This window comes from Peromyscus leucopus, chromosome 9 (genome assembly GCF_004664715.2).
Source record: "Peromyscus leucopus breed LL Stock chromosome 9, UCI_PerLeu_2.1, whole genome shotgun sequence".
NCBI classification, from domain to species: Eukaryota; Metazoa; Chordata; class Mammalia; order Rodentia; family Cricetidae; genus Peromyscus; species Peromyscus leucopus.
In genome coordinates this window covers 44,154,456-44,168,369 of record NC_051070.1, presented here as the reverse complement: position 1 = coordinate 44,168,369, position 13,914 = coordinate 44,154,456, and the positions used below count along the sequence as shown (strand labels likewise).

Sequence of the window (13,914 nt, the reverse complement as noted above, 5' to 3'; positions counted from 1 at the left end):
CCATGTGCAGGACTGCGTCATCTGCCAGTGCCCTCCAAGTCACCTCACGTGGGTGACTGCATAAAAAGCGCAGTACCAGTCACTTCTTGTGTCAGTCCACTCATCTTCAAACCCCACCTTACTATGAGTTTGATCTTTATTCTTATTTGTGTGCAAACTCTGGTGTAGGGAGAGAACATCTGAGCCAGTCACCCCACCAGCGGCCTGAGTGCAGATTTGGGCCAAGGTCTCCCAGCACCAACTCTAGATCTCTGCTTACTGACCACACTGGCATTCATCCTAGCCATTAGTTATGAGAGCAGTCATTTGCATAGTGGTAGTACTTGTGTGGTCCTGTGCCCATGTTCATTGTATCAGTGTGGTCCTTATGGATATAATGCTAAGTGCATTGTATCTGTTACTGAGTTTGAAAGTCCAATTTAAATCATTACACTTAGAATTTGTTCTTTCCAACCAAAACTAGTGGAAAATAGTCAACATTTCCTTAAAATCCTCCGCATGACAGAAGAGGCAGCTGAGTGATGTGACAGCTGCTGAGTATCACAGCACATGGCAGGGTGGGAATATTCACAAGGTGATGTGGAAACACACGAGAGGCTTATGGCCCAGGCTGCTGACATTTAAGTGACTCCTGAAAGATGTGTGAGAGGTAATGAAATAAAGAATTAAGACAGGAAAGGGGGGCCAAGTGGGAAATGTGGGAGCTTGGTAGACGGTCCAGAAACTACACAGTGTTCTCTACCACAGCACAGTTCTTCCCTCCACCCAGAAACACGGGACTCACCCGGATACACCTCCCCCTCATCATCCACGTACAACCCTCCCTAGTCCACCTGTCCCTTTGGTACAACCTCAGTAGTGCTTGGTATGTTCTATTACCAGCATCCCACATCCCACACCCATGACACACCTCAAGTGCTGCCATGGCCTGTCAGAATTACTGCTTCCACTTTGACCTCATAGCTTTCTTTTATCAGAGTGATAGATTTCATGTTTGCATTTGTTCTGAATACAGACAGTATGGTTCATTGTTTTTACTGTGTTGTTTTATACATTTGATGAATACAAATGTTGCTTAGCCATCATCACAATCGGTAAAGAAAAGTCTTCCTGGCCCACAAAGCCTCCTGTGTCAATAGTCAACCCCTCCAGCCACATCCAGCCCCGACTAATCTAATTCTGTTCTTACAGATTTGCCCTTAACAGGATGCTATACTAATGGATTCATACAAATGTAGTCTTTTGAATCTGGTTTCTTTTACTTAATAATGTCTTTGAGAATCTCCTACGTTGTGTGTCTGTCATAGTTTGGCTTTCTGTTGCTGTGAGAAAGCATCATGACCAAAAAAACCAGGGGAGGAAATGGGTTAGTTCACCTTACGGCTTATAGGCCAGCATGAAGGGAAGCCAAGGCAGGAACCTGATGCAGACGGAGGCCATGAAAGAGTGCTGTTTACCGGCTTGTTCACCCATGGCTTACTCAATATACAACAGGACCATCTGCTCAGGAGTGGCACTGTCCACAGTGCACTGGACCCTTCCACATCAATCATTACTCAAGAAAATGCCCCCGAGGATTTCTCACAGGCCAACAGATAGAGGCATTTTCTCAATTGAGGTGTCCTCTTCCAAGGTAACCCTAGTAGACAAGAAACTAGCCAATACATTGCCAGTACACTGTGTCTGTTTGAGTGTAGCAGTCTGTTATATGTTTAGACCGCTATTATGTGAGTATACTACTATTTGTGTATCCATTCATAAATTGATAAAAACTTGGATTGTTTCCTGTTTGACAAAATAATGAATAAGGCCTCTCTGAACATTTGTGCATGGGGTTTTTACTTAGATGAATCTTAGGAATGGCATTTTAATATATATTTTATATATATATAATATATATATATATATCATATGGTAAAACTGCTGAACGATTTTCTGAGCTGGCCAGGCCCTTTGCATTTCTCTCAGCAGTAAATGAGCTTCCTCCATTGTCCCACATCCTTGCCGGGACTTGGTGCTGTCGGTTTTTCATTCCTGTGATACTTGGATAGTCGTTCTCATGTTGGCTTTTAAAACTGCTTGTATCTTTGGTTAGTGTGTGTAGGGAGACATGTGTTCGCCTTGGTGTGCATGTGGTGATCAGAAGACAACTTGCAGGAATTTGTCCTCCCACCACATGGCTCTGGAAACCCTTCTACCACATAGATTCTGGAAATTGAATTCAGGTTTTCAGGCGTGACAAGAAGTGTCTTTGCCCACTGAGCCTTCTTGCTGACCTTCCTTTTAGTTTTTGTTTTTTACCACCCAATGACGATCTTTTTTGTTTTCATCTATGTCCAGAGTTTTATGTGTTCTTTATATATCCTGAAAACAAGTCCGGTGTTAGATATCTGCTTCCTATATTTTCTGCTATGGTAACGAAGGGCAGATGTCCTCTTTCCTCTGGGAAATTGTGTAGCTTTGGGTTGTCTGTTTAGATTTATGGTCCATTTTGAGTTAATTGTCGCTGGCTTTGTTTGTTTGTTTTGCAAAAAATGGCATAAGAGAAAAACACAGAGGCTTGAGTCAGGGCCATTCAGGATCCATTTGGACAAGATTCCAAAGGAAGAAGCTCAGTAGATCCCTTGGTCAAGTTAAGAAACTGTCGTTGCCAATCTGAAGCTCCCCGGTGATTGTCACTGCTTCGTGTGCCCCAGATTAGTAACCATTTCTTCTCAGGTTCACATTTAGGGGTTGTCCTCCATTACACGTCATGGTATTGTGAGTACTCTGTCTCCTGGGCGTAGACGGAGAGTCTGTTGGTATATTGAAGGAGGACATGTCTCAAGTTGTTGTTCCATCAGCATAAAGGAGGCTCCTGGAGGCCCAGGAAGGATGGTTCAGCCAGTCAAGCTCTTGCTATGCAGACATGGTGACCTAGTTAGGCTTCAGAAGCCACATAGAAAAGCCAAGCATGGTGGGGCATGCTCGTAATCCCAGCACAAGGGCAGGTAGAGAAAGGCAGATCCCTGGGCTCACCAGCCAGTCAGCCTAGCCAAAGTGATGAACCCTAGCCAATAAGAGACCCTTTCTCAAAAAACAAGGGGGACAGGCTCATGAGGTGCAACCCCCAAGGTTGCCTTCTAACCTCCAATGCACACAGGCATCTGTGCACACACGCTCACATGAACATGCTCACACTCATACATGTTCATGAAAAAGGTTACTGGAAAACATTCAGTGAAACTTTTCACTACAGCACACATCACTTTTAATATGTGGAAACAGATGGAAGAGCCTTAATCCTAGTGGCCAGTGGGCGTGCATTAATTACGTTTCCAAAAGAAATGAGTGTGTAAAGTGACCTCATTTGCCTTCGCAGACTCCCCTGGTTGTTTTACCTGACAGTTTTTATTCCCGCCCCTAACTTTGGCCCTGTGCATATAAACTCTCAACTGCCCGGAGACCTCTGTGTGATAAACACTGCAGCAATGATTTCCCTTAATGGTAGGTGACTAACCCCTAAATACAGTTTGTACCTGTCTTTGAAATCCACCTGGGCTGTAGCCACGGTGGAAATGTACTGAGACCCCGTCCTCTTAAGGATGGACACATTTAAAATGCATGGATAAGGCTAAGTTTGCAGAGAAACCTGGCCGCAGTTACGCTTCCTTAATTCATCCATAAATTCCATTCAAGGATAACCATAAGGCTCTTTCTGTAAATATTTTTGTCTTCTGACTTATTTTTAGATGAGTAAACTTTACTCTTGGTTCTTTTTAAGTGCTTAGTACTGTGGCCGTGACATTGCCACTGTGTAGCACGAGGTCCCTTTGCTGGTGTGTGAAAATGTCTTAATCAATGATTGCTTTCTCCTTATTGAGGTAGACACAGCCATCACCACGTTTTTCTCCTCCTCTGTATTTTGGAATTAATAGTAAACAAAAAGAAAGAATGATGTAGAGAAAAGATTTAAGTGAGTAGACATGCTGTTCTCACAGTGGTCTGAAAGCACCATATCAGTGTCTCAACTTACGCTGCGTGCTTTTAAAAATGTCCATAAGTGACCAGCCAAAATGCTTGGGTTAGTTACAGCTCTGGCTTCAGTAGCTTGTCCTTCTTAGAAAAAAAAATCCTGGTCTATAAATACATACGGATAGACCAAATATAAATTCACCTTACTTTAGCTAGATTTTAGCAGCAGAAGTTGTCAGAGATGATACATGGTGCACACAACTTTATCAGAGACTGGCCTTATCCCGCCAAGTGTAAGGTAGATGGAGTGTGACTTTCTCTAAGCATGTCCCTCTTGTGCAGATGGCCACCTGGGGACCAGTGGTTCAGCCGGGTGGCCAGATTGCACCCTAACCCTTTTCCTTGGCCCTGCTCTCCCTGACCAGCCTCTTCCCTTCCTCTTGAGTCTTGCCTGAGCCCCACCCCCTGCACTTCCTCTCCCCTCCCCCCCACCCCCCTCCAGTCTCTCACACCTGGCTCCAGAGCTCCAGTTCCCACTCTGGAATTGGTTTCCAAGTCCCCAGAGGTCCACAGTGGCTCAAAAAGGAAAGAAAAGGAGGAACTTTGCTCTTCATGCTGTGCGCTGAGGAGTCTCTACAGCAGAGTGTGAAAGCATGACAGCAAAGCATGCTGAAGGGAGAAGTAGCATGTGCTCAGCATGTCTGTGTGAGCCCCGCCCCGCCATGGCAGAGTGTGAGCGCCCCCCTGGTAGCATGTCTACAGCAGAGTGTGAGCCCCGCCCCCCCTGGTGCATGCCCCGCCCCGCTGGTAGCATGTCTACAGCAGAGTGTGAGCCCCGCCCCCTGGTAGCATGTCTACAGCAGAGTGTGAGCCCGCCCCCCCCCAGCATGTCTACAGCAGAGTGTGAGCCCCGCTGGTAGCATGTCTACAGCAGAGTGTGAGCCCCGCCCCCTGGTAGCATGTCTGCGACAAAGAGAATGCCATACACCTCTGCTGAGGACATAGAGGTGCACTGAGTAGTTTAGACGAGTACCTAAGGGTGCACTGAGTAGTTGGGAAAACTCCTTCAACCTGAGTCTGTTAGATGGCCTGTTTGGTTGGTGTGTTGTTGTTGTTGTTTATTTGTTTGTTTTTGTCCTTCAACTGCAGACATGAACTAGAACTGTTTTTTGTTGACCACACACAGTGGACACAATGTGGACCTCTGGGCATTTCATTCTAAGCCAGACTGTAATAAAAATGATAGAAGACGGGAAGATAGAGGCCATGTAGTTAGGCAGACAGACAGACAGAAATCTTTGAAACCGTGTATGTGTTTGTTGATGTGAGTTTGGTTTAGTGCTGGCGAGTGTTGCTTCATTGTGCTCTTGGGATGTCTTGAAGGTCAAGGCTTTGCTCACTGGGGCTGTCAGGCAGGAGCTGTCCTGGAGGACGATCGAGTAGTTTTAGGATCAGGAGGCCTTCCTTCCTTTGGATGCCTGCTCTCTAGCTGGATTGCCTAAAGTCCCGTGGCTGTATTAGCTCTCAGCCTCAGGTTCCACATCACTTGAGCTGGAAGCAGATGGGACGCTGCTGTCAGAGAACCACCCAGACTAACTGGAAGTCCTGCACACAGTGGGCCAGCTCGTGCTTTGAGGGTGATGGCGGCACTTGGGCCAAGGAAGAATAGTCATCAAGTTCTGGAATTTGCTGGAAGGCCAACCCCAGAGCTGGAAAGACTTCATATATCTTTTTCTGCTGCTACCCTGAGCCTTTTACTGTCTAGACATTCCCAGTTCCTTGCCAAGCAGTTCCCAGAGTTCCACTCTCTCCTGAGAACTTCATTCCATGTTAGCAACATTCAAGCATTCTTGGGGCCACTTTGGTGTCAGCACCCCTTTAACACTTGCCTTGTGTCGTGACTTATTTGCAGGTGTTTCCCCCCCACAGACAGCTGGCTACATAGAGGTTACTGATCTTCAAGCAAAGAAACTCCGATACATCCCTGTCCCCAGGTAATCCATGGCACTTCTTTTCTTACTGTGGTCTGTTGTACGGAAACGAGCGAGCTCTTCCTGTGTACTCTAAATAAATGCATGGTTCCTGCTTCTCGAAGTAGCGAGTTCTCTCCTCCTCCACCCACAGTTGGTTTGTATCTCACCCTTCTCTGCATGTGTTAATGACATCTTTATTTTCGTTTTTGGAAAAACATTCAAGTGTTTTTAAATTCAGTGTGCAGGCATGAGTCCCTCGGCCTCTGGTCTGTTCCCATTTTCACTTTCTGTACCAGGAACGATACTGCGAGTATTGCAGGAATTTTAATTTTGGTACTCATTAGCTGAACTCATTTCCTTAAATAGATGATTCAAGATGCCCAAGGTATTTCTGTAGCATCAGTGTTCATTGTTTCTGAGTATGATTCTGTCCTTTGCAGTCATGTCCGTCTTATAGATGAACAATTCCCAGACATTTAGGGTGGACCTTGTTACCAGTCACTACTTCTGGGATTGTCCAGGAATGGCAGCAAGGCCTTGAAAAGCAGCGAAACGTGTGGTCTGAGCAGACATGGATGTGCTCGCCTGCAGCCCTAAGGCCATGCCTCATCTCCTGTTTCCGGCTGAGGCTGCACCTCCCTTGGTCTGCTGTGATTACATTCTTCTTTTGTCTTTGGCTTACCACTAGCCCAAAGCCGCCTCCTTCTAACCCAGTGGTCCTCAATCTTCCTAACGGTGTGACCCTTTACTACAGTTCCTCATGTTGTGGTGATCCCCAACCATAAAATTATTCCATTGCCACTTCATAACTATAATTTTGCTACTGCTATGAATTGTCATGTAAATATCTGATATGCAGCCCTTGGGGTAGCGACCCACAGGTTGAGAACCACTGTTGATCTTTCCACTCTAATTTATTATAGATTAAGATCACATTTCCTCCCTGGAGTGCCTTGTCACATGTGACTGAACCCTTCACAGCACAGTGGGTAGAGCCCTGCCTGAAGTCCCAGTCAGAGGAGCCTGGAGAACTATCTAGTATTTGAGGGAGGCCAGGCCCAGCAGAACCTGTAGGCTACCTAGTGCAGCAGCAGACCATGTCTCTTCACCCTCCCCCAAGTCCCAGAAGCAAGCAGCTAGGCTTGGCAGTGCAGAAAACCTCAGTAACGGCTTCGTTTCTCATGACCTTTAATTAGACTTTAAGGCTATGAAAAATTAAATCATTATTCCGAGAGGTAAATTTACTTTCTCCAATACATGTGGCTTCTTAGACTACCTTAATATGTTGACTTCATGGGAGATGTCTTTGAATCACTTAAGGAAATGTCTTATTCCATCCTAGCTATACATTCCTTAAAATATGCAATTAGTTCAAGAATCAAAGCAAAGAACATCCTGTGGTGTCTTAGTTGGGGTTTGTATTGCTGTGATAAACACCAAGTCCAAAAGCAAATCTCAGGAATCTCAGGCCCCCACTCTCACTGGGGAAGTCAGGGCATGAACCTGGAAGCAGGACCTGAAGCAGAATCCATGAAGGAATGCTTCTTACTGGCTTGCTCCCCAGGGCTTGCTCAGCCTACTTTTGTATATAATCCAGAAGCACCGGCCTAGGGCAGGCTTTGCTCACAGTGGCTACTTCCTCCACCCCATATCGATCCTGAATCGACAGAATGTCCTGCAGATTTGCCTAGAGGCATTCTGGTGGAAGCAGCTTTCTCAGGGTTCCTTTCCCCAAATACGTCTAGGTTTGTGTCACATTGTCAGGAATCAGCATAACTACTGTTAGCATTTCTGAAGCATTGGTCATTTTTCCAATATCTCTCCCAAGCTGTTTGTATCTTGTTCTTTATATTCTGTATGAGCTACTTCTACTGACCAGGAAAATACCTCCTGGAAGGACAGCTGAGTGTGCAGCAAGTGCCAGGGGGTACACACTCATCCCTCTAGACTGAAGCTGTGTGATAGAAGCACAGTGCAAGCCATCCAAGTAGTATTTCCTGGGGCTGAAGAAAGAACAGGAAAAGGGGATCCTAGGTGCACTCAGAGGGAGAGCATGTGCCATGCCCAGGGTTTCCTCCCATTACCAGGGAGAGGAAAAAAAAAAAACTGGGTAAAATTAACTTTAATGATATATTTTATTTAAACTAGTATCTTTTTGACATATGTTCAGTATAAAAATTTTAATGTAGGCTGACATGACGGTGTATGTCTTTAATCCCAGCACTCAGAAAGAGAGGCAGATGGAGCTCTGTAAGTTTTGGGGGTACATAGTGAGACTCTCTCAAAAAAAAAAATCCACTTTCTTCTAGGTCTTTCAAATCTCAGTTCATACTTTATACTTGCAGCACATTTCACATGACACACAGTTTAGATCATTGTCCTTACATCCTGATTTTCTGTTGAAATTAGCCAGTGCTATATTTGGCACACATTAGAGAAGGATGAGTCATCTAAACTTAAGGTGGTGATTGGTGTGTGTGTGTGTGTGTGTGTGTGTGTGTGTGTGTGTGTGCGCGCGTGTGTGTGTTGGATAGTTAAATTTCTGCTGAACATCAGGAATGTTCTCCATGATGCCTTTCTTAATTACTGTGTTACTGCTGTGATGAAACACCATGACCAAGGCAACGTTTGAAAGGAAGTATTCATTTGGGAGCTTGCTCCAGTTTTATAGGGTCAGTCTTTGATCACCGTGGCAGAGGGCATGGTGGCAGGCATGGCACTGAAGCATCAGCAGAGAGCTCGCATCCTCATCTACAGGAGGAGGCAGAGAGAGAGTGAGGCTGGGCTTGGCTTGGGCTTTGAAACCTCGAAGCCCACCCCCAGTGACACACCCCCTCCAACAAGGCCACACCTTCTAATCCTTCCCAACGAGTTCCTCTAACTGGGACCAGGCATTCAAACATACCAGTTTATGGGGCCCTTCTCATCCAAACACCACAATAGCTAATTCCAATTATAAAAACATAATTAAATCGTGTAACTGCAGAGCCAAAATGGATGCATTTTTTTTCTTCAAGGTTTTGTGTCATAGATTTGAATTTGGTTAGGTTTTTATTTATTTTGTGGTGCTGGGGGATTGAACATGCAGTGCTCTACTGGTAAGCCCCGCCTCCCTCCATGGGCTCACATATCCTCTGTGGCTGGAACTACAGGCAGGCAGCCACCCCGACTCACTGGAGTCCCGCCTGTCCCCATGTCTGCACAGCAGGTGCTTTAACCACAGAGCCACCTCTCGGCCCCTACACTGGGTCGTTCGCCTGCCCTCATTGCACGTGTCTTTGGGATTTTCTGGTGCTATGAGATGGCTAAGAGCAAACCTAAGCAACCTTCATGGGAGAGGAAGGCCGCAGCTCAGCAAAGCTGAAGGAGCAGACCTGGGGTGGGGTGGGGAGCATTGCCGTGCTCAGCTGTCGCCTGCCTGCTTTGCCTGGTTCCTGACCTTTCCTTTGGACTCCTTTTTCAGTGCAGAATCTCTCTCTCCGTACACCGCATGGATATCTGCCATCTCGGACACAGATGCTCTGCTGGCTGAGTGGGACAAAAGTGGCATTGTGACTGTTGACATGGGAGGCTGCGTCCGGCTCTGGGAAACTGGACTTGAACGTCTGCAGCAATCGCTCGTGGAATGGAGAAACATGATTGGACAAGACAGTGACAAACCTGTGCAGGTATCACTTGAACTGACCTTTCTTCTCACAAATTAACTTAGTTTTAAATGCCACCAATAAGGAGACGTCGTACTCAGCCACTCCAATAGCTGCTTAAATGGCTAAAATTATTTTTAGACTCCTAATGGAAGAAGACGGTCTATCCATCGTGAGAGTGGCAAAGTAAGACTATATCTTAGTTCCCTGCCAATGTTTAAATGTACAGTTTCCCAACATCACAACATACAAATACAATCAACTACTTCTTAGCCATAGCATCTTTTCTTTCTTGTATCAGCATGGTCGCTGACATCTGTGCATGCTGCCTGGGAAAGAAAACCACTAGGATGTCGTGTAGAGCAGATTCTTCCAAGGTCCAAAGCTCTAGACAGGAGTCAGCGAAGCGTACCTCCAATGGAGTGTGTACGCACCTCTTTGCGGACAGTGCAGGCACTGTGAGTAGGTGGGACTCTGGGAGAGAGACAGGGCAGCCGTTGGGAAGGGAAGGAAGCCCACAGCTGCGGAGGTGAAGCACTTGGATCTATTCCTGGGGCTGTCTGGAGCCAACCAGAGAAACAAAGAAAGCTGCAGACTCATGTGTGCTAGAGCGTAAATGAACAGGATCAGCTTGCAATTGGTTCTAATCTTCAGAACACATCTTTTCTCATTACATATCACTGTTGTGTAGCAAAAAGACAGGTAGGCTCCAAAATTAATTGGTTGGTTGGTTAATTAATTAATAACAAGAAGGGTAAGTTGCTAGCAGCCCCGTCACTCTGCAAACAGCCATCAACAAGGTAAGACATTTCCACTTACTATTCCATCATTAACTGTTTAATAATTACTATTTTATGTGATTTTTCTCTAAAAGAGATGTAAGTATATTTATGGATGAATACTACATCTTTCTGTTAGATTTTTAAGAGCTTGCAGGAATGTTTTGAAAAATCTCAACCTGAAATAGGCTAGTGACTTTCAATACTTTTGAAAAGACATAAATATATTAATTTAATTAAGTTGAGTTAAAGCAAATACATTGCTCTAAAATGATGTCGATAAGTAAGCAGCTCTATTGTAGCAGCAGATTGATGCTATGCTTGATTAGAGTTACCTGTACTTCTGTTCAGAATTATTCTAGATGTTAGTTCCCCTCTGTTTGAACTTTCACTCTTGTAATTTCATTGGTGCCTAGCAGTAAATGCTACTGTATTTGAACTTCCAGTATGCTCTCTTTGAATTTCTCATATAATGTGGAGATCGAAGATCATGCTTTACCTGTGGTCAAGATGTGTAGTCCAGCTGAGTGTAGTGGTGCGTGTCTGTAGCCTAGCACTTGTGATGGAAGGTAGGACAATTGTGAATTCAAGACCAGCTGGAACTGCAGAGTGAGGTCTAGGACAGTCCGGGCTCCATAGCAAGACCTATCTCAAAAGTCCAAAAGGGAAAGAAAAAGGAGCCTTTCATCCCAGTTCTCAGGAGGCAGAGACAGGCAGATCTCTGAGTTCAAGGCCAGCCTGGTCTGCAGAGTGAGTTCCAGGACAGCCAAGGCTACGCAGCCCTGTCTCAAAAAAACGAAAACAAAAAGAAGGAAGGGGAGGAGAGAGGGAGGGAGGGAGAGAGGGAGGGAGGAAGAGAGGGAGGAAGGAAGGGAGGGAAGGAGGGAGGGAAAGAAAATATTGGTGGCCTAAATTACTTACAATTTAAAAGTGGGTCTTGGCTGGTTAAAACATTAACCCCTATTCATGTCTTAATCGTGTAGCTTTTTCTTCCCAGGGCTTTTCTGAATATATTGCAGCTCTTTGCTTTTTCAGCCCCCCTTTTAGTAACAGGTGCAGGACAATGCACATCTTCCTTCATGCTCTAACTAGTCTGAACAAAATGACACTGCTAACTGATGCTAGATAGTTAAGCTAGAAAGGAGCACAATTATCTCAAGAATAACCAAAATATTATTATCTGAACTTCCTCTGATCAAAATGTTTTCTCAGAAATGTTTAGCTTTATGTCCTCAGCTCAAAGTTCAGATAGCAGAACCAGGACAAACTTAGTAATAAAGGAATATAAATCAGAATTAAATGGTATTTTGATTTGGAAAAATAGATTTAGTCTGCATGCTCCTTTTACCTCTACTATTCCTTGGTCCGTACAGTTGATGTTAAGCATGCATACTTGGACACTCAAATAGTCTGCCATTGTTTGAGCTTCTGGTCACATCTCTTGGTAAACAGTGAGACAGCATACTATTTAGACCCACTCACATTGTTATCCACAGGTAGATTGTACAGCCAAATCTAACAGGCGTTCTTGCCAATAATAAGAACCAATACTTGTCTTCTACAGTTCCTTTCCAGGTCAGCCATCAAGCTGCCCCATTTGTGGACTCTTCACTCAGAAGGGTTCTGCTCCTTGTTTTTGGAGCTTGGAAAGCCCCTCTTACAGAAGTAGTGGGGAGAGAGACCTAGTTCTTGATGGCCTACTTGCGCTCCTGGATGCCAGCAGCTTTCCCTGACTGGTGGAGTGATCCGATCTCCATCTAGTGGCCATTAGGTGTACTACACACATTCCTGAAATGACAGCTCACCTTTGCATCCCAGCACTTGGAAAGTCAGCTTGGGAGATTCCCATGGTCCCTTGTGTGGGTAGTGGATGCTCCTTAGGTCAGCAGTGAAGGCCTGGAAAACAACCTGTCAAGCTGTCCTCTCCGTCTTTCCATGGCTCTTCTGTGTATAGCTGAGGGACTGTCCTTAGACACACAGACAGTAAGCTACCTGTCCTTGGAGTACTTGCCGCCTTCTGCTGTCTAGCAGTATTAGCATGGAGCCAAACTTAGTTGAACTTTTGTTAATGAATTATTTGCTGTATTTTCAAATGAGAACACGAGGAAGTACTTACTGAACTCTCCATGTAACATATGTTCATTCATTTGACACCGACAAGAACATGTGTTTTCCTATAATGAACAACTGTAACAATAAATTCAAAGTATTACTACAACTGTAGACCCTAGGATCCACAGTTATTACTTTTAGACTGTATTTTCAGAAGCACTGGTTAATTATAAGCCAGAATTCATCTAGTTGTATATCACAATGTTGCTTATTTTTTTATTTTATTACATTTTTGCTCCTCCAAATAATTCTATTAAATATACACCACCATTTTCCTCAAAAATCAAATTGTCATCTCTGCAAAGCTGTGTAAGACAAATCCTAAAAGGTCTTATTAATAAAAACAAAAAAACCTGGAACCAGATATTGGGGTGATAGCTGAGAGATCAGAGAGACAGAACAAGCCACAGCCAACCTCACCTCACCAACTCCTCAGCTAATTCTGTTTCCACTCAGACTGAAAGCTTCTGAGTCCTCACCTGAATGGATCTCAGCTGAACTGCTGCTGAAAGCCTAAAATCTTAAAAGCCTAAAAGCCTCTAGTTCCTGGTCCTCACGCCTTATATACCTTTCTGGCTTCCTGCCATCACGTCCTGGGATTAAAGGCCTGTGTCTTTCCCAAGCAAGACAAGAGATCATAAGTCCTAGGATTAAAGGTGTGTGCCACCATGCCTGGCTGTTTCCAGTGTGGTATTGAACTCACAGGATCTCTGCCTCTGGAATGCTAGGATTAAAGGCATGTGCTACCACTGCCTAACCTCTATGTTTAATGTGGTGGCTGTTCTGTTCTCTGACCCCCAGATAAGTTTGTTGGGGTGCACAAACATGCCAATGACTTTTCTCATAAGGAAAGGTTGAACAATTATAGCTTTCAAATGTCATTTTCTAATTATAGCAGACAAATCAGAAAGCTGATCTCCACATGGTACTGGCAGAATCTCTGTCTCTGTGGCCTTTGCAGAGTGTTCACTTAACCATCAACTTGTAAATGGATAGAATGCTCTGGATCACAGTGTGGGACTAGAACCCACATGTCCTTGCAGTTAGGACTATGCTCAGCACATGGTCAGTGTTTAGACAAAGAGAGATGTATGGAAAGAAGTGCAAACTAAAGAGAACTGAGTGACATGAAAGCATCATTGTCCCTTTGAAGAAAACATTCCAGGACTGTGAATACATGTAGTTTATTGTATATAGGTGCATTTCTATTCCTGTGATAAAACACCATCACCAAGGCAACTTATAAAATCAAGTGTTTAATTGGGCTTACGGTTCCAGAGGGCTGGAGTCCGTGGTGGTGAGTGAAGGCATGGTGGCAGGAACAGCTGAGAGCTCACATCTCAAGCTGCAAGGAGGAGGCAGAAAGCCCTGGGGATGGTGGGAAGCTTTTGAAACTTCAAAGCCCAGCCCCAGTGACATACCTCCTCCAACAAAGCCACACCTCCTAATCCT

At 44.8% G+C, this 13,914-nt stretch overlaps 1 protein-coding gene across 1 annotated transcript in view; it reads left to right on the top strand.

Moving 5' to 3' along the window:
- Vwa8 (von Willebrand factor A domain containing 8) overlaps positions 1-13,914 on the top strand; it is a 342,755-nt gene that overhangs the window by 252,858 nt on the left and 75,983 nt on the right. Inside the window, 2 exon segments of the mRNA XM_028878597.2 lie at positions 5,867-5,948; positions 9,391-9,595. Coding sequence (XP_028734430.1) covers positions 5,867-5,948; positions 9,391-9,595 — 287 coding nt within the window.